Below are 21361 nucleotides of genomic sequence, written 5' to 3' on the forward strand. Positions count from 1 at the left end.
GGACAGAGATACCAGTAATTTCACTGCAATAATGTCTTATGATAAAGATTAATTTCTCTACTGTGCTTTAACTGCTGTGTAGATTTATGGAGAGTGTTATGGACTGAATATTTATGTCCCTCCAAATTCATATGTTGAAGGCCTCATCCCCAAAATGATGATATTTAAAGATAGAGCCTTTGGGATCTAATTAGGTTTAGGTGAGGTCATGAAGGTGGGGCCCCAATGATCAGGCTAGTGTCCTAGTGAGTACAGGAAGAGACGAGAGTACCCTCTCTCTTTCTCTCATGTGAGGAGACAGACAGAAGGGGGTTGTCTACAGCCAGGAAGAAGGTCCTCACTAGAGTACCACTTTGCTGACACCCTGAAGTATGACTCTCAGACTTCCAGCCTCTAGAACTATGAGGAATAAATTTCTGTTCTTTAGGCCACCCAGACTATAGTACATTGTTATGGCAGTCTGAGCAGACCAAGAAAAAGATGTTACTGAGAGATAGGATGCTGCTGTAACAAATACCTAAAAATGTGGAAGCAGCTTTGGAACTGGACCATGGGGAGAAGCTAGAAGAGTTTTGAAGTGCATGTTAGAAGAAGCAAAGATTATTTTGAAGGGACTACTAAGGGCAGTTCTGGTGGGAGGTCAGAAAGGAAAGCAGAGAGCTGGAGATGAAAGCCCCATCTTAGAGAGTGCGTAGATAATCATGAACAGAGTGTCAGCAGAAAGATAAATGGTAAAGGCCATTCTAATAAAGTCTCGGAAAAGTAGAATGTGTTTTTGAACAATAGTGAAAAAGTGAGCCTTGTTATAAAGTGGCAAAAAACTCAGCTGAATTGTATTTGTGTCTGGGGTTTTGTGGCAGGTAGAATTTATGACCGATGACATTGGATATTTAGCAGAGGAAATTTCTAAGCAAAATTGAAGGAGTGGCTTGGTTCTATCTAATATTATAGTGGAATGAGAGAAGGAAATGAATTTGTTAAGCAAAATGGAATCAGTACTTAAAGATTTGGAAAATTCTCAGCCAGTCTTGTAGCAGAGAACACCAATGGTATGGACGAAGAGTCCTTTTATAAGATTAGTATTTTTGTGAACTGCAGACCTAATCAGCTACTCCAGCAGCAGCACTGCCAGTCTGAACTGAAGGAGATGGAGATGGGATGAAATGAGGGAAGGCGACTGGATTTCTTAGATCCTATAGGACAGGACCATAGAGCTATCTGGCTATGAATGTACTCTCTTCTTCAAGACTAGGGTTGAATGATTCTGAAGGTGATTTTAGAGATGCAAGGCTTTCGACTTGGTCTGAGAGGGGAGGGAGGTGTACCATTGCCTTGATTTCAGCAGACATGCGGCAGCCACATGAAGCATCATGGGTAACAGTGCTGCTCAGCGTAGCCTGATTGGGGGGTCATGACCCCTACTTGTCATAATCAAAAGACTTGTGTTTACCCACTACTGTTGTTAATGATAACCCAAAACATTACCACACTTCTTACCAACAAGCTCAGGGAGAAGTTTCTCTTCTTTCTTTCTTCTAAAATTTGTAGGTAAATATAATTAGTGATAGATACCTATTAAGAGAAAGACAAGAAAATTAAGGAACTTTGGAAGAATTTCGTTTGATATATTGTTTTTATCAGCAGTGCCACTCATAATATTATGAGTTCTTATATTTATTCTTACCCAGTGTCCTTCAGTACATTTCAGAATACTGTTTGTAAACATTTAAACAACTTAAAAAGGCTTTGTGATTAAAATGCATTTGCATCAAAGAGGTTGGTCAACATTCCTTTATTTTTTAATTTTTTCTTATTTTTATAGGATATAAAGGGCTATTGAACTGCACATCTATTTGGCTGATTTTCATCATGAACCGTGCTTTTAGCAGGAAGAAAGGTAAGTGTCCCCATTTAAAGGACCTGGGAGCCAATTCAATATTAGTGTGAAAATTACACAGAGATCTTGACATCTTTTTTTATTTTACTTATTTTTCTCAATAAGAGGAAGGCAAAATGACATTTATTGCAGTCTGTAGTTTGCTTCTGATTTTAAACATATACTAAAAGTAAAATAATGTTTCTTTTTATTCCCTTTACTAGCGAAAAATCTAGAAATAATTCTCTGATGTATGGAAGTATTTTGAATAAAATAATAAAAATCTTCTGTCACAACTCATCACTTTAATGACATTATCTTGTTTCTTAAAAACATTTCTAGACCTTCTCTTTTTTTATTTGCTTACAATTCCCCTTCCCATGATTTTAAAGTTGAAACTTCACATTTCTAATTTACTCTTTGTTTGAAGGGGGTTTGGAGTGGTTTTTCATTGAGAAGTCCCAAGAATTGGATAGTAAGGCAAGTAACTATCAATTGTATGTCTGTCTCATTTGAAGACAGTGAGAGCACAACCATGAGGAAAATTAGAGTGATTTAGAGCATCAGGAAGCTGAAAGAGCAGAAGCACTTGTTATTTACTGCCTTGCTGCATTCTCTTTAAATTTCTTTTGACTTATTGTTTCAAGTCTGATGATTAAATATTTTTATCAGGAAATTAGTGATCAATGTTTTACTCTAATTCCAAATTAGAACTTGACGTCAAAAGTTTTACTTTAAATTCACCAATCACTTTGGGCTCTTATTTAGTAGGGTTGTTAAAGGAAAAATTCTTGGGGGTCCGTGCTTCTAGTTTCAACCAATAGCATTATTTAGTTGAATTTTAATTTGAGATGCAAAACTGGAATTTTATGAGAGAATTTATATATCCTGACAATTGGGAGCTGAATTGTAGCCCTAGAGAATATATAATTCAAGCCATCTTTCCAATAGCTAGCATCAACCTACAGTGTACTATACTCTAAACAAAGCAAGATGGTCTTCTATCAGTAAAAGCTTATCTCATATTTCATAGGTATTCAATTGGTTATCACAGGCAACCTTACTAAATCATCTTTGGCCTCAGAAACCTAAGGAAAAGAGATAATTATCTTAAACATGATTTTTTTTCTCTTTTTATTAAATCTCCCAATTAGTAATTTGTCTGGTATTCAATTCTTTGAATTCCCTGACTTTCTATGCAAATGCTTTAATGGTTAGTAGAGTTGCTCATAGTTTTTGAAAAAGACTGAATGCTTTAGAATTGCATCAATTTGGGCTATTTTGAAGAGGTCTGTAAAAATTATCTAACCTCATAATCGTTGATTAAATTTTAATGAATATATTTTAATAGTTTCTTTCTCTATGTTAGCTTTCTTTTTGAATTTTTAAAATCTTACATTCTATTTATTATATCAAAAAAGAATCATTTAGTTAAAAAAGTGTAAAACACAGCAAGTGAATAAATGTGATTAAATAATTCAACTAATTATACTTCATATTCTTTAACTTATCAGTTGACACTAATTAGTACATATAATCATAGTGCAAAGCATTTAAAATTCAATGAGATTTAATAGTATTTTCCTTTCTATGAAAATTTTATTCAAATGCATGCATCCGACAATATTTAATTTTATATTTAATATATTCAAAGTAGGTGCTTTCACTATGTTAAGCTCTGGTGATATAAGAATAATGAAGTTTACTGCATCTTTCTTGATGAACTATTACCCTAAATACATTTTGAATACCTAGATTTATTGACCCAGTGGTCACAGTGGTTTGACACCTGTCAAATAGTTTGCAATGGTGGCATTTCCTTTTGTGTGAATGTTCAGTATTGAGTTAGTGATAATAGTTTAATTTCAAGGAAGGGAACACATTCTAGAGTGTCTATGTTCCTGTTTCTACACCATTCCATATATCTGATATCTTCTGTGGGTACATGTAGTGACCAGGGACCATCATCTGTACCCTCTCTTCAGGGTCAATCACATTTATATGAGTTAACGCAAAGAGTTTTGTTCTGTCAGTTTTTTCTTTTGCCAAAGTATAAATTAGAATGACATGAAGTACTCATTTGGGAAATCCTTCAGGTTTAATAAGTGCACCGCTTATACCAGAGCTATGTGATGAATAACTGCTAAACCGTCAGCCCTTGATGTATGGATGTAGGTTTTTGTTGTTGTTGTAATAACTGCAGCTTATCCACTATTTAGTTTTGTAATTAATACTGTGATTATATTGGTCTGTCACCAGTAACAGCTAGATATCCTACCCTTTTTCTTGGTTACTGTACTATGAGACTATGACAAAGGCAGTATCATCAGTTTTCAAATAATAGTGGCTTACACGAGAAAGCAATTATCTCTCTGCCTCAGGACTGGAATGAACCATCATATTCAGACTTTAGTTAGACTTTACATCCTTCTGAGCTATGTAGTGTGTCTTAGAAAAGAAGACATGAGAAGAATTGAGTTAAGGGGTAAAAAAAGAAATTGGATATCTTTTTAGGTTTCCTGAAGGCAAGTCTTTGATGTTTTTATTGTTTTGGTGTACAATATTGTGATTTATTTATTTTAATATACAAGAGCAAGACTATATCCCACATCTAAGTACAAATTATTCTTGAATTGTATTACTATCCAGTAGCAATCATAGAGAGAAGACTACAATTAAAATGAAAATCCATACAAGAAATAAAAGTTTTACACATTAATGTTAGTGTCAGTATGTCAGTATTGATTTTTGAAGCTTAGAATGTATTGCTTCTCAAAATATTTCACACAAGTACAGCTGTCACGAATCCACGTCAGTAGTCAGAAATAGCACTGAAATGCACCATGAGCATTTTTTATTGATCCCTCATGTTTTGTCTTAGAAATTCTTTTGAATATTTCATTGTACCTCATAAATATGTTTACTATATTTTTCCTTTAAATGTTTTAAAATAATTAAAATTTCAGAAACCTATGCCATTATCTCTGTCTTCACATTCGCTCAGTTTGAGAACGTATGAATATCAAACTAGTTTTTGTTAACATTACTTTTAAATGTTCTGAACTGAATGTTGAAAATATCTGTTAGTAATCTGATATTTTCTTTTAGTATGCACTTATTTAATATTTTTCATGGTAAAAAATTTGTCTTTGATTTTATTCTGTTTATAAGATTGATTCTAAATTTTTTAATTCCCGCAAGGAATAAAATAGTCTCAAAACTCCTCTTAAGATATAACATATCTGAATATTGAAAAGTTTTACTGCAGACAGGTGAAGTTTTTTAAAAAGAAAAAAACAAATTTGATTTGTATAAACATTAACTCTTTTCTTTTTTCCTGCTAATATGTTCCACAAACTATTTTTGGAAGATATGTGGAATATGTAAATAAAATTCAGAAATTGAATGAAAATGTATTTTCTATTTCTATCAATAATAGATAATACAAATTAGTTTTAATACCTTCTATCTTCTTAATTACTTTTATTTCTATTATTTTTTACACTAGTTAGTGTAATAATTTTAAATTACTTTTTAAATTACTGCATTTAAGGTTTTTTAAGTCAAGGTTAAGTCCGAAACTCCTGGTAGTGGACACTGAATCAGTGTTTCTCTAAATTGAGACTAAAAAATGATTCTAATATTACATTGATTTTTAAGTGAACTTGGTAGATTGATTTATGTCATCTTTCTGTAAGTGAAGTTGTTAGATTAATGTTAAAATTTTCCTTTACTACATGGTTAATTCTTTATGCTAAAGAATAGTAACAATCATGAGTAAAGAGCAGTTAACTATTTATTGAAAAGGGAATTAAGAATAATAACCTGTAATTCATGAGAGTATAGAATGAAAAAAGAAAGATAACACATAATTATTCACATAACTGATATAATTGCTCATAGCCCAACTGATGTTATTTTTTAATATTCTTTAGACATTCAGGATTGTTTTATCATTTGAAAGCTTTTACAAGGAAAAGATTTTATATTAAGGAAAGAATCCTATAACTACTTTCTGGTTATATTGTTCTTATATATGACTAGATATTCTTTCTCAGTTTAGTAAAAGAATCTCAGAATTAGAAGTGCTCCTACCCATAGACTCCTTACAAATGGTAGTGAATGAATATGGCACCCTTAGAACCTGTGATTTAATTTAACATTGTGTATTCTTCATTGCAGACAAAACATGGATGCATACGCCAGAAGCTTTATCAAAACACTACATTCCCTATAATGCAAAGGTAAAATAGTTTATATGATATTTGAAATTTATTTTGTTTTAGTATTATTGCTAATTTATGGTTGAGCTGAGAAAGATTGCATATGCATTGGTATTTCTTCATAGATCATCCCTGAAAAAAATTGCATAAATAAAATAATTTTGTAGTACATAATATGGGAAGTTATTTTTTCTTTCCAAATAAGTATTCTTTTTTGAAAAGACTGTCCTTTGTTCTATTTAAGTCATAAATTTATTTTCCTCAAACAATTTTGGCTATTGTTAAAATTATTTGCAGTATCAAGGCCTATAGGAAATGAAACAACTGACATTTATTTCCCTTAAAAATACTTAATGTTGCATTACATAGATGAATATAAAAACTAGTGTGGAAATATGCTGCAATTTTAATGAGTGTTGTTACCACCTCCAAAAAAGGAGACAAACAAAACTTAAACTATTAAGACAACATAGAAAGAAGTGCATATTTTTTAATCTTTTGTTCAGGTGGCTGCATTTTAATAGGGAAATTTAATAAAGAAATTTTAATAGAGAAATAAAGACATAGATATACTCTATGTCTTCAAGAATTGATTCATTGCTGCTGTTGGAAAACGGGCCAAATGAATGAATGCAATTTACAAAAGGGTCTTTGAAGAAAGGTGTTATTTTATAATTAGTGAGTACTAAACCTGAAATAGACTTCAGAGAAATCTAAATTTGGAAGACACTAAAGTGAATTAAAGAGTTGGGTTTGGGAATAACAGAGTGAAAATAAGAGACTTAAGCAACTGACCTTCAGAGATGGCATGGGGGAAAATAGAAAATGATAAAATTATTTTTATAAGAGAACAGTGGATTAGTAAACTGTACACTGGCATATAAAGAGATTAGTTATGAGGTATTACTCCAGGAAAAATGTTCTAAAACTTTATTGAACTGAGAGTCAATAGTGTTTAATAGGGAACCTCTATAGTGCTGGTTTGAGTCTGAATCAGCAGGAAGTAACATTTAAAAGGCCATTGAGAAGAAGTTCTTCCAGATGGTGGCTCTGCAGTGAGCTTTGTGGAGTGCAGCAACTGTATGTTTTCTTGCTGACTTTGCAGCAAAAAAAAATGCTCAAAAGTGTTTTCTGTGTGAAACTAACATACTTGCAATCACTACAGTACTTGTGAATTTCCCTGTAAACTTAACATGAGGATTGATTACCATGATTTAGCATGAAAAGTTTACTTCACTGAGGGAGAAAAAAGTGAGTTTATATTATCTATCTCTTCCACAGATACTCTTCGTGTTAGCTGTTGATACACTAGATGAAATCTTCATAGAAAATTTTAATCTAGAAAGCCACTATTATTTTAAAGCACATTCTCATTTTTTTTTAGTATTATCAATCATAGTAGAATTATATCCTTCAAGTGAAACCAGCAGAAGTTATTTTTATAAATGATTGAAGTGCCTCATTTTGAAAAATTGGTTTTATAAAGGACTGAAAGATTATATTGCAATTAGAACTACCTTTAACTCTGGGTTAATATAACAGTGGAGATCTGCTTGTCTACATGGAAAAGTAGCCTGTGCTAATTCACAGGTCCATAACAACTGTAGGATATCCACACAAGTAGAGGGTGCAGAAACAGCTACCAGACTGAGATCAGTAAAATGTGGAAGAGCAGGTTGGTTTCATTCATTCTTACGGCCTCCTGAGCGATGTCATATGTACCCAAGTAGCATTAAAAATATTTGAAGAATATTATTTTTTTTCCAAATTCCCTTTTTTGTGGCACTTTTTAAATTGATTGTTTAGTAGTTATTATTGAAAAGTTTCTCTGTTAGAGTTTATGCCACCTGAAAACCAAATGCATGTCCACGAGAAGTGACTTAGTGCAACAGAAAAAAATGTAGACTCTAGAACTAGATTGCCTTGGTTTATATCCTGACTCCAGCACTTATTAGCTGTGTGTCTTTGGTTAATTAACATTTCTGTGTCTATGGTTATTCATCTGTGAATAAGGATAATAGTAATTTCTCATTAGAGTTGTTATAGACATAAAGGTGTTACATGATGAGTTAGAGTAGTATCTGGAATAAAATAACTAGTCATAGATGTTAGCAATTATTAATTAATTTTTTATTGTTCACAGGACTTACCAAAGTGCCTATCTCATAGTAGGTATTCAATATATATGTTCAATGAATTAATGCATAATAGTCTTTCCAAGATAAATACAAAATAGTTACATTTTATTGAGCCCCAATTTATGCTAGACACTGTGCTGGTGTGTTTTTACATGATTTAGTGTTTCCATGGACCAGTACAGTTATTATTAATGTTATCACCACTTTATATAAAACTAAGGCTGAAAGATTAAATAATTTGCCTTTTGTCACAAAGCTAGTAAAACAGAGCCAGACTAAAAAAACTGAAGTCTATCTGACTTCAAAGATTTGCTTCTTTTTATGTATGGAATAGCACTTAATTATTCATTAATTCATTAATTGACTATTATATATAAGGCACTGTTGCTAAACCTTGATTGAATGTTGCTGACACTTCAGAGCTATATGACACATGACATATATTCTTGGAGCTTATTTTCATAGGGGAATTTCTTACAAAATAACTAACATGAAAGGCAGACCTGTTCTTTGCCATTCAAGTGGCACTTAATAGAAAGCTATGGCTATTCAGAGAATGGCGAGTCACTCCTGTTTTGTAAAAGTAAGAGGGGGGTAGAGTTTCCAAGGGTCAAGAGTGGAATGACCATTTCAGGCTGAGACATCTGGGAGAGGAGCTCTGTCAGTGAGGAAAATGGCAAGAGTTGGGCTGCGTGTGAAGTACTAAAGATGGTAAAGTACTTGATCAGTCAAGGTTCCATCTCGGAAACAGAACTAGTAGGATGTATGCATATACACTTTTATTTCAGGGAATGAGTTACACAACTGGGGGGCTGGCCAGAGAAGGCTGAAATCCATATGGCAGACCATCAGGAAGGGCAGCCCGGAAACTCCAGGGCAGAAGCTGACCACAGGGGGAGTTTCTTCTTCTTCAGGAACAATAGCAGTTCTGTCACAGTCCTGTCGAGGCCTTTAAATTGATTGCATCAAGCCCAGCCAGATGATTCAGAATAAACTCCTTTACATAAAGTCAACTGATTATAGGTATTAATCATACCTACAAAATAACTTCATGGCAACACTTAGATTAGTGTTTGATGGAATAACTGGATGGTATAACTTGGTGAAGTTGACATGGAACACCGACCATCTGAAGTAAGAATAATGGACAAAGCTAAAAAGATGAATTGAGAAGACCTTGAATGGCAGGAGAAGCAGTTTGTGTAGTAAGCTAATCAAATAGGATTTGGGGGAAGATAAATCTATAGTGATCTGAAGTTAATTTGGATCTAGAGGGATAGGATAACATTAAACTTCTTAGGAAGCTATTTTAATAGTCTAAGGGTATGGTTCTAAGTTTATAGAAGGTAGTAGATAAACATATAGTTTATAAAAACATATATGTTTATAAAGATGTGATAAATATTCCAGGGGAAAAACTGATGCAACAGAAGAATAATTTGTATATGAGGAAAAAGAAAAATATCTGTTTTCATCCTGGCTAAAAGGGAGAATGACCATACCATTAGAACATTCCCATCACTTCATTCACTTTTAGCATCCATGGTTAGACATTAATACGATAATTTAACAGAGCTGTTTAAGAATTAAAATTCTCCCTGAGGAAATATGTAATAACATTTACATTTAAATATTTTCAGTTTTAAAGTAATAGTTTTCAGCTTTTATGTTCTAATTCCTTTAGTTTCTTTTTTAAGAACATATTTTAGTTATACATTCTTTCACGTTATAGAAGATTCTATTTCAGAAATGTACATTTAATATTTATAGTGCACCTTTTTCAGATCATATGTAGATATATAATAGTAGTTGGTTTCAACAGTATTTTTCTGTGTAGATTAATTCACTTTGGTTTTTTTTTTTTTAATAAGCAGGGACAGCATTAAAACTAGTTCATTGGGAATTCTACATATTTACATGTGCACTCTGTTTTTCAAACTACTGGTTATGCTCCATGAAGAAAACTGTGTAATGAAATCAATGCAGTGGGTCATAGAAGGCATGTATTTAAAGATGAAATAGGACAAAAGAGAAAAAAAATTCAGAATACATGTGGTAAATATCAATTTGTTCCATAAAATCGTGGTTCATAATCATGAGTTTGAAAACCAATGCCTTTAAACAGTGACCTGCCTTTAAATACTACCGAAGACTTTATCAGATTTAAGTAATTTAAATCCTAAAATAATAATGAGGATTCACTTAAAAGAGCAATTAAATTTTTAATAGATGATCCACATGTAAGTTTAACCACATGTTCTCATTGAATATCTTAACATGATTGCAGAAATATGTGTATAAACATGGTAGGAGTGACAGAAAAATATAGTAAAATGCAAATATAGGTTCATTTGTGCACTCATTCACACGTACATATTCATTTGAGTTGAGCTCCTAATTTATGCAGGAGGAATTGATTTATGCCAATGGGAATTGATTAGTGATCCAAATAGATAAAATCCTGCCCTTCTGGACAGGCATACAATAAGAAAGTAATGCATGTAATTTTATTAATACAGTATATTATCTATGCGGTATATTATATATTATATAGTGTATATTTATTAGTATATATAATGTAGTAATAACAGTATTGTATTGATCAATACAGTATTCCAGGCTGTAATAATTGCTATGGAGAAAAATAAAGCAGAATATTGGGGATTGGGAGAAGTGGGAAGAAGGGTACTATGTTACATAAAGTGGTCAGAGAAGATCTCAGAGGAGGGCAGAGGCCCAAGGGAAGTGAGGGAGTGAGGGGTGTGGCTGCCCGGGAGAAGAGTATTTCAGATCAGCTAGCTTGTACGTGCAAGGGGGGACCAAGCTTGCCTGGTCAAGGACTAGTCAGGGGCCAGGATGGCTGGAATGCAGAGAAGTAGTAGTAAATACAATCCAAAAGGCACACGTGGAGTAGAGCAGACGGGGCAGGGGATGCCGTGTAGTTCCTGTAGGGCTTTGTAAGTTCTTGGGCTCAGGACAGACCACCCCAAAATAAACCACAGTGGCATATTGATTATTTTGAATCAAAGTTACTTAAGAAATGGCCAGCGCAAGAGGAACACTCTGACCCTCCTTTCTGTCTCCCTGAAAGCGGGAAATCGATCACTTCCGTGGAGGGTGCCCTCCCTGCATCTGGAGGTGGAAGGACACCCTTCTCACCAGAGATAGGGAATTTGGACGCAGAGCCTACACGAGCAAACCTTGTTACCTCTTTAACTTACTACTCCAAGCCCAAATTCTATTTAGATTCTTCACTAGTTGCATACCCCAAGCCCAAGCCTCTTTATCCTGTCAGTTCTTCCCAAATGTATTGTTTCTTTGTCTAAAAAGTGTGAAAGTATAAAAGCCTCCTACTTTGGCCACTTCTTAGGTTCTATTTTTATGAGACCTCATTGTGCATGAATTAAAATTTGTTCTTTTTCTCCTGTTAATGTGTCTTGTATCAATTTTATTATTAGTCCAGCCACAAGAACTCAAGAGGAGTAGAGGGGGAAGTTTCCCTTCCCTGATAGAGGCCACTATAATATTTGAAAAGCCTTCAATTAAGAGAGTTTTGAGAGAAAGAGTGACAGGAAGTGAGACAAGTTTTTAACAGGAATTAGCTGTGGGAAGGCAAAGGTGACATCCGGAGTCCAGTGCAGGAGTCCCGGCAGGGAGACTGACTGGGGCTTGGAGCTGGTGGGAGCTATAGGACAAGGGGAGTGGACATCTGGGTGTATTTTGCAGATAAAGCTGATAAGCTTTATAAGGAGATTGTATATTAGCTTTCTACTGCTGCTCTGATTAGAACTTTAAAGCATACATTTAAAAATAACTTTTAATCACCCTTAAGAAAGACTAAAATTTTTTTTTAAATTTAAAACAAAGAAGACTAGCATCTTCCATTTCTCCCAACTTCTGATGAGAGACCTGAACTGTCTTTTCTATCAAGGGGAAATAATAGAAAACTTTTAATGAACTTACTGTTCTTTGGGTGAGAGATAGTCATTTCCCAGGTGAAGAATTATGACATAATTCATTAAAAAAACATTTATTTATTAAATGTTTTATTCTAAAATGTGTAACTGTCCCCCCAAAGGGCTGATGTATTTATCTATTTATGAAATTTCTAGCTTTGTTAAAGTATATAAAAATACAATTCTAAAGTGATTATGACATTACTTTGCACCATGTGGCAGTAAAGAGAGTCAGCATTCCTTGATTATCTGTTACTGTGGTCTAAGTTCCAAAAGTGAGTGAATCCAAAACAAATAGGAACATGGACCTTGACCTTAAAAACTTATGACTTCCCTGGGGAGAGAGAGCAGGCACATGAAACAAAGAATTTTGGAAGAATACTAAGGAGATGATGACCAAAAGTAAAATATGAAGGTCAAAGAGAGGTTTTTAAAAAAAGATATTATATTTCAGTGATTTCTGGAGGGATCAGAGTTTCATACATGAAACATGCTTTGTTTACCACTACATGTGGTTGATGAGAGAGAAGGCTTGACTGAGCTGTGACCCTCAAGATCTTCCTTACTCAGCGAGTTGTGTGGGTTCCTTAATAGGCTTTCTCAACCATCACAATTTAATCTTCCTGAACATTTATAGCCTATAAACTCTTAACCTGGCTTCAAAAAAACAAAGAACAAAAAGAAACAAAAACCAGATGCAACCTCAGATGAGTTAGTTAGAACTTGAGTATTAGAATCAACTTCTTAGCCATTTAAGTTTGAAACTTCTAACTAAACCTCTTCAATAGTCATTGATATATAGGAATTCGAATCTAAATATGTGATATGCTCAGATGCACCCCAAAAACTCCACTGATAACATCAGAATTTAATAGCCATGTAGTTGCTGTATCCTGTTACAGTGATTGGAGACGCCACTTCTCAAACTATCTTGGTTCCAATTTCCGCTCCCCCAACTAATATCTGAATTATGTAACTTTCCTGTCCCTTAGTATTCTCGTTTGTAAAATGAGATTAATAATTGTACCTACCTTATTGGATTATTATGGGATTTAAATAAAAACCCTTAGATCGGTGTCATGTATCAAAAGCTTATTATTATTAATATCCTTATTATAAAAAACGTTCTGTCAACTCTGTAGTTTAACTAGTCATTATCTCTTGAGAATAATTTAGCCTTCACACTATTATCTGAAAAACAGAGATCCGAGTCCTTTGAGTACATTTCAGGTATCATATTTTTGTTGTTCTTGTTAAATCAGAAACAGTGAGATCCGGCTCGGTATCTGTAGAGGCTAGCCTGAGAGAATTGGGGAAGGAATGGCTTTTTCTGCCATCATGGCAGGAGACTCACTGCTGCCGACCTTGTAGGTTAATATACAAGAGAAGGTTTGATTGTTAAAGAAAAATTCCTTTGTAATCATACCTTCCTATTATTTTGAGTTTTCAATAACTGCATTCTGGAGCAAGATGTTAATGTAAATGTCATCTTGGTCTTAAAATCAAATACAGAAATATAAAGAAGTTTAAATAAATCTTTTTTGACTGTTACTCAGTTTTACAAGTAAGAAGTTAATGAAGAGAGAAAGTTACATTATGTGGCCTAATGAATCATGGTAAAGAAAGGTTTTAATATAACTAAATGATTTTACTAATGCTTTTCAAATTATCTTTTGTGACTATCTAATAAACTACTTCAGTGAAATGTTAATATTGGGTTATGACTTAATAGAAGAAAATTTGAGTCTGAGAAATAAATGATATCTTTAGTTATGCCAAAACAAAAAGGAAATTGGGAAAGAAAACATATTCAAACTGAACCCTATGGAATCATTAAATTTGGGCAAAAGATACATCCCTGTGATTAATGAGATGCATTGCTAAAACATCCAAAATAGTTTAAAATTTCAAATTCATAAGATTCTTTAGAGCTGCTTTGTGATAGCAGGAAACAGCAGCATTTGCCAATTTTGCTGGTTGTAGCTACCTGGGGGAACATAAACATCATGAAGAACTCAACTGTAGTCAATGTAATTCATTTCATTTATTCAAAAATAAGTTTTTAGTTAATCTCAAAGTATAAGAACCACTTCAAAAATATCAGTTTTATGTAGAGCCTTTAAAATGTTTTTTCTTAGACTTTAGAATTGATCTTTAGTAATGTTAATATGTACAACTTATATTTATTCCAGATATTTTTAATTTGTTGAATGAGCGTATAAACTAAACATTGTCATTCCCTTCAATTAAAAAATGATATACACCATCACATTTATTGAAATAATTCTGCATCTGTAACCATTTGGAAATGTCCCTTTATGTGCCACAGCAACATTGACACATAATTAGAAGAAAATTAGAAAGCTATAATATGTTATTTTTCCATTGCCTTCTTTAGAGTGAGAAGGTATAAGCATTTTTCATGCTAACCAGTGTGAAAACAAATAAGAATATAGTACTAACTGGAAGTTTGTTGAATTACGACTTTATATTTGGTACATGCTTATAAAATGGAAGAATAAATGGAAGAAGAGAAATGACAATAAACACTGAACATTACCTAACCTATCAATTCTTGAGGTGAATTTATAAAATTAATTTTTGAAAATCATATGCCTACTTTAAAAAAGTTTCCTCCCCACCCAAGTTTTCCCAGCTAACTGAAATAGTTATTTATTTTAAATTCTTACTGACTTATTATTGTTGTTTGTATTGAGATATAATTGACATTCATTATTTTAGTTTCAAATATACAGCATAGAGATTCAGTAGTTGGATGTATTGTGAAATGATCACCACATGAAGTCTAGTGAACATTTAATAGTTACTAAACATCATGTTGAAGGTCATCATTGTAAACTATAACTCTATATGAGAAAGCTCTGAAAAAGTGTAATATAGCATTAGAAGTTACTGAATAGAAACTAAAAACTCCATGTTAATTTTTACTTACATTTTTCTGTGGGTTTCAGTGTCTTTTTTTTTTTTTTAAGACATTATATGTGTTACAGAGTCAAAGACTTTTAGTGTTGAAAGGACTTCAAGAATTATTTATTTCCAACTCCATCATTTTCTTGATAAGGTAAATTGAAGCCCAGAAAGGTTAAGTGATTTGCTAAAAGCTTATACAACCAGGTAGCGAAAGAAGTCTCCTATTCAACATCCATTTTTCTTTCCACTATAACATACTATTCCCAATTTTAAAGAGATAACTTACTTAGTAGGCAGAGAAATGAATAAACCCAAAGACAAAATAACATATGTATACATGTCTGCTTTAGCATCTATTATATGTAAAATTGGTTCCTCTGTGGAGCCGTATCTGTTAATTGACCCCTTGGACATCATTTAAAACCAGGGTTTGGCACAGATGTAAGTAAGCTAAGTAGATTCAAGTCTCTCTATATGCCTCCGTAACACAGGCCACAAAATCTAAGCTTTCATAAAGTGTTTTATTTCCCTTATTCTGCTTTGCTTAATGATGTTTCTCTTAATATAATCCCTGGATAAAATTGTGTATGGTGTTATCTATCTTTAAATGCTTCTTCAACTTGAGAGCACCTAGTTATTTCAATGGGCATTTTCTGAATGTTGGATACATTTATTACCTATTTCCTATTTCTACATGGTTGTGTTCGGCACTATGTGAAATAACAAGAAAGCCTGATCATGACCAAAGAATGCGAAAAAGGAAAAGTCTGATTTGGTCTCAAAGGGGTCATGCAGTAGCATTCTGAAGCCTGGAATATGAAACTTAGGGATCTGAGCAGAAAGAACAGGTAGGAGATATTGTAGTTTTGCGGAAAAAGTGTTTGAAAAAGGTAAAAAAAAATATAATGTTTTCATCAAGATCACTTCAGCAGTGGTTTCCATGAGTAACTAAAATAAGTGTGTGCTAAATAGAAGAAAATTAACAAAGAGGTGTTCTTTGAGCAAAGGATCAAAAAGAAATGAGAAATGGGAATGAAAAGAGAGAGATTGTTGTGGGATGTAAAAGAGAACAGGAGATACCAGGGTTTTGAAAATTATTTAGATTTAACTGTCAAATCTGCATTATCAATAGATATATGGTTGCATTTCAAATATTGATTAGAAAGCTTTAGGTACAAGAAAGTTGCCTCCAGAGTTTTCTCTTTGTCGTTTGAGTGCTGTGAGATAAGGAACGTATTCAGCTCATTTCAGAGACAGAATCTCTTCTGAGTACAAACCAAGATGCCAGCTCCCTGTGGTCTTCCATTTTAAGAGGCATTTGGATGAAGTAATCTTTCATCCCTGGAGAAATATGTACATTTAAATCAAACTCAAGTCATTTTTGTCTTTCTCCTAATTTTATGATCTATGGGAAACTTCATCTCCAGAGCAGTTATGCATATTTTTACATTTGAGAATGGTCTCCTATTGTGTGCCTGTTTCTTCAGTTTTCAAGAAAGTGTTTATCATCTTCTCTTTTTTCTTCCTGCTGAAACTAAGCAGTTCCTTTTTCTGAACCTTTAAAAATCATATTCAAAGAAGTAGAGTCCAATGTCAGTCTTTATACTAGATTGTATCAGAGCACCTCCTTTCTCTGTATCTTGTAGAGTGTGATAGCAAAGCGGTAAAAAGAAAGTTCCCTGGGGAGCTAAAGCTATGATATGATTTATGCAGTCTGAGAAAAGATATCTCAAAGTAGAGAGAACACACGCTAAAACATGGAAGAAGCAATTGTTCACATTATAGTTCTGCACTGTATTATTTTTACTTATAATAACCTTGTTATTTTGTAAACATGATATATGCCAGTTATTAACATTTAAGCAGTACAGAAGAGCAGAGAAGTATAGACACTGCTCAAAATCCTACCAGGCAGAAATAACCAAGTATTCACTTTTGACTAACAGAAGTCTAGGCATCTCTCTCTGAGCAAATACAAATGCAAGAACAGATATATAAATTTAAAAACAACATTCAACAGTATATAAACAACTCTAAACCAGTAACTTTCTAAGCATTTTACACTTATTATCTCATTTAATCTTCACAAATGCCCACTGAGATTGGGACTATTCGTATCCCCCGCTAAGCAGTAGAATAGTTACATTAAACTGCATATAGGAGATTGAGACAGGGAATGAATAGATACAGAGAATTAACTTTATAAGAAGGAAATGTTACCATGCATGCTATTTTACCATAAAAGGCATTGAACTTTACTTGAATTTAACAGAAGGGAAAAAAAAAAAAAAAAGAAGAAATCAACCAAAGGACTTACTACATTTCAGATATGTGTATCTTTGCCAAAAAGGATATTAGTTCCTAAAAGATTGCTCTAGGGTTAAAGCAAGACCATTATGAAAAGTCACTAAGTGTTTGGCATCCTTACATTTTTCCTTAACAGCACATTTCGGTTTTTGACAGCATGTCCATCTGAATGATGAGGTGGAGAGCCTGCTTTCCTTTCCTCCCTCTAGCATGTTCCACTCCCTGATTTCTGGTGTTTATTTCAGTTTTACTTGCCAGGATTTGCAACATTTACATTTTGTCCTGAAACTGTAATTCCCCTAGTAGCTTAATCTTAATTACATATTGAAATGAATTCAGATCACCAACACTCCATGTACCATTTCTTCTCTCTTCCTGAGATCTGTCTTTGATTTTGCTTTTCCTCTTCAATAAGTTTTCTTTTTTCAAAAGAGGCTCAGTAACTCCAGCATTTCGTGAGGTACTTCACATTTGAGAATGTCTGCCCATCACCTTAGATCTTTCTTCCCCTCAGAACGTGAATCCCTGCTGCCCAGTCTTCATTCATTCTCGTTGAGAAAAATGTCTGTATCTACCTCACTTTCCCCCAGAAGGTGTCTAACTTTTTCTTTGTGGATGCCTGAGACTTCTTTCTTTATCATTAAATTTTAATAACGCAGCTTATGGGCCTAACTTAAGTCCCAGCAAACATCTCTAATGCCTTGGAACCAAAAAATGAAGTCCTCAACTCTACTGGGAAGGCTGCTCAGAAGGAGCAGTAACAAGAAAATGAGGCCTGTGTTCTTCAAAATATAACAACACATTCACTTATTCAAAGATAACGATCTGGTGATTAAGGGCTGTTATGCTGTTAGTACAACAGAACCAACAATTTTGGATCTGGACAGGCTGTCTTCTATAATCAAAACATTGTGCTTTGCAGTGTCATAGAAAAGAGTCAAAAGTTAACTCTACAACTTAGTGGTAAGCCTAGCATTTAACTCAGTTTTCATGACTATAAAATGCAGAGGATACCTTTCTCGTAAAGCTTTGGTGACAATGAAACAAGGTAACATCTGTACAGTGCCTGGCACAAGATTTGAGGCTCACTAAATGTTAGTTTTCCTCTTTTCTCTCTTTCAGGTATACCTAGATTTAACAAAGATTCGATGTAGCATTGTTGCTATGGAAAATAGCTTCCACAGTTTCAAACAACCAACTTACAGATTGGAGTTTTAAGAATACAACACATTCATTAGGAGATTTGTCCCTGATTCTTTGCATGTTAGAATAACATGACTATTCCAAGATGCAGTGTTATGAAATAGAACCAAATTGAAGAGACTTGCACAGTCTCCCACTCTCCCTGCCCTGTTTCTCAGGCAGATTTTATCTGGGATGGAACTACAAATGGTGGTGGTGGGGGGGGGGCAAGACAGCAATAGTTAATTACTTCCTAGGAGATTTAGAGTCAGAGAAGCATAAATCACCTGACCCCAGACTGCAGGTTCAGATAAGAAATGGTGCCTTGGGCAGCAAGCAAGCAGTCAAGGGGCTTGCGCTACCTTTAGTTGATCCTCAGTTACAATCCGAAATAATTAAAGCTTGATCTTTAGCTCCATCGGGTTTTGCATTTATTCCTGAGGATTACTACACCACCCACTTGGTTACATGTCTGTTTTTATTGCTCATTAGAATGGTATTACTCCAGGCTTGCTCACACAAACATTTGCCGAGATGACGGAATGAAAACAAAGGAAATCTTAGAAGCAGAGAAACTATTTCCATTTGCAAATATTCAGACCAGATAATTTGCTACAGGAACTGCTGAGGGAAGATGGGTGAGACTGAATATGCCCCAAGCCTTACTAGGAGAAGCATGTTACTAAATTTACTTTTTAAAAAGTGTGTAGAAAGAGGAAACAGCAACTAAATAATTTAAGAAGTGAACTTAGAATTCTACAGATGAATTATATGTTTATGTGTAAGTGTGGCAATTGCAGGTTAAAATAGTAAATCGGGTATTGTAATCAATGAATTGTCTGTCCTTTTTGGCAAAGTAAGACAGGAAAGTTTTACAGCAGAGACGTGATACAGAGCATAGACCTGTGAACTTTGTGTCAGTGATACTTGTGCAGATTTAGTTTGGACTTTTATAATGAATTAATGAATAAATCCTTTTTTCCATCTACTTAGTAGATTTCGTAAGTAATGTTCTCATATGGTTTCCAGTGTAATAAAAATTGCAAAGAATGCAAACACACATGACATTATAATGAATGATCCAAATAACAGAACATTAATTGAATAAGTGGACTCTTTCAATGACCACCAGTATAAAATGGAAAACTTTGTAGTTAAAAAAAAATAGTTAATGGACTATTACAAATTTAAATGATTTTATTTTCAGTTTCACCATGAATCTCCTCATGAGATGATGTGTGTAATTGCATCCGCAGTGGATTTGATTTTAAGGCATAAATCAACAATCTTCTTTTTTTATTGAGTTATAGTCAGTTTACAATGTTGTGTCAATTTCTGGTGTACAACACAATTCTTCAGTCATACGTGAACATACATATATTCATTTTCATAATTCTTTTTCACCGTGAGCTACTACAAGATATTGAATATATTTCCCTGTGCTATACAGTATAAAGTTGTTTATCTATTTTATATATACCAGTCAGTATCTGCAAATCTTGAACTCCCAGTTTATCCCTTCCCAACCCCCTCCCACCTGGCAGCCACAAGTCTGGATTCTATGTCAGTGAGTCTGTTTCTGTTTTATATATAAGTTCATTTGTCTTTTTTTTTTTTTTTTTAGATATGAGTGATATCATATGGTATTTTTCTTTCTCTCTCTTGCTTACTTCACTTAGAATGACATTCTCCAGGGACATCCATTTTGCTGCAAATGGCATTATGTTGTCATTTTTATGGCCAAGTAGTATTCCATTGTATAAATAAACCACAACTTCTTTATCCAGTCATCTGTTGATGGTCATTTAGGTTGTTTCCATGTCTTGGCTATTGTAAATAGTGCTGCTGTGAACATTGGGGTGCAGGTATCTTTTCAAACTAGAGTTTTCATATTTTCTGGATATATGCCCAGAAGTGGGATTGCTGAGTCATATGGTAAGTCTATTTTTCAGTCTTTTGAGGAATCTCCATACTTTTTTCTACAATGGCTGTACCAAACTGTATTCCCACCAACAGTAACGATCTTTTAACCTAGTTCCAAGAGCCAAGTTTGTAATTCAGATCAGAATCTCTGATCAACAAAAGACATGAATGTTTACTTTACAGTTGTTTACAGACTGGTTCAGCCCTCTTCTTCGCAGCATGTACTAGATGCCAGACTCCAGCTGTATAACATGCCTGCCTCACAGTCCCAGGGAAGAGACTGTTTCCAAAGATTACACAAAGTGGGATGATTGTAAAGACACACAAGACCCCTTGGATCTCATGCATGTCCTTCCTCATGTAAGGCTTTAACAAAAGGAACGAAAGCAAGAGAAATAGTTTACACAAAAGTATCAGGAGCCCACGAAGCTTCCAGGCACAGCTCTCTAAGTTCTAGTTAGTCACACAAGACTCATCTCCAGGTTATGAACTACCAACATTTGTAGAAGGAATTTTGGTTTCAGAAGACCTTATTCTTATCTTGGCCAAGAATTTAGTGTCAAGACATCTGCACATCCCAGAGATATCATATAACTGGCTTTCTGTCTTACACATAAGGCACCTTGGGTTGTACTGAGGACCATCCATGGGAGGGGTGAAGAAAGACTTCCTAATGGAGATTAAAAACTGGTAGAAATGATCTTAGCGATTGAGGTGAGGTGGCCATGACAGTCAGAGGGAACAGCATGAGCAGTGTCCCAGAGACACTCCAGAATATGGCTAATCTTAGAAAGTCTGAGGTTCAATATGGTTGTAATAGAGAAT

The 21361-nt window shown here is 34.0% G+C and overlaps 1 protein-coding gene across 6 annotated transcripts in view; it reads left to right on the top strand.

Annotated features, from left to right (window-relative positions):
• The window catches only part of GULP1 (GULP PTB domain containing engulfment adaptor 1), a 228957-nt gene that overhangs the window by 143169 nt on the left and 64427 nt on the right, over positions 1 to 21361 (top strand). For all 6 annotated transcript variants that reach the window (XM_032479896.1, XM_032479898.1, XM_032479891.1 and 3 more), the window contains 2 exons: positions 1823 to 1897; positions 6059 to 6120. In XM_032479896.1, coding sequence (XP_032335787.1) covers positions 1870 to 1897; positions 6059 to 6120 — 90 coding nt within the window. In that variant the 5' untranslated portion in view covers positions 1823 to 1869. The remainder of the gene's footprint in view (positions 1 to 1822; positions 1898 to 6058; positions 6121 to 21361) is intronic.

The sequence above is a fragment of the Camelus ferus genome, chromosome 5 (genome assembly GCF_009834535.1).
Source record: "Camelus ferus isolate YT-003-E chromosome 5, BCGSAC_Cfer_1.0, whole genome shotgun sequence".
Classification (NCBI taxonomy): Eukaryota; Metazoa; Chordata; class Mammalia; order Artiodactyla; family Camelidae; genus Camelus; species Camelus ferus.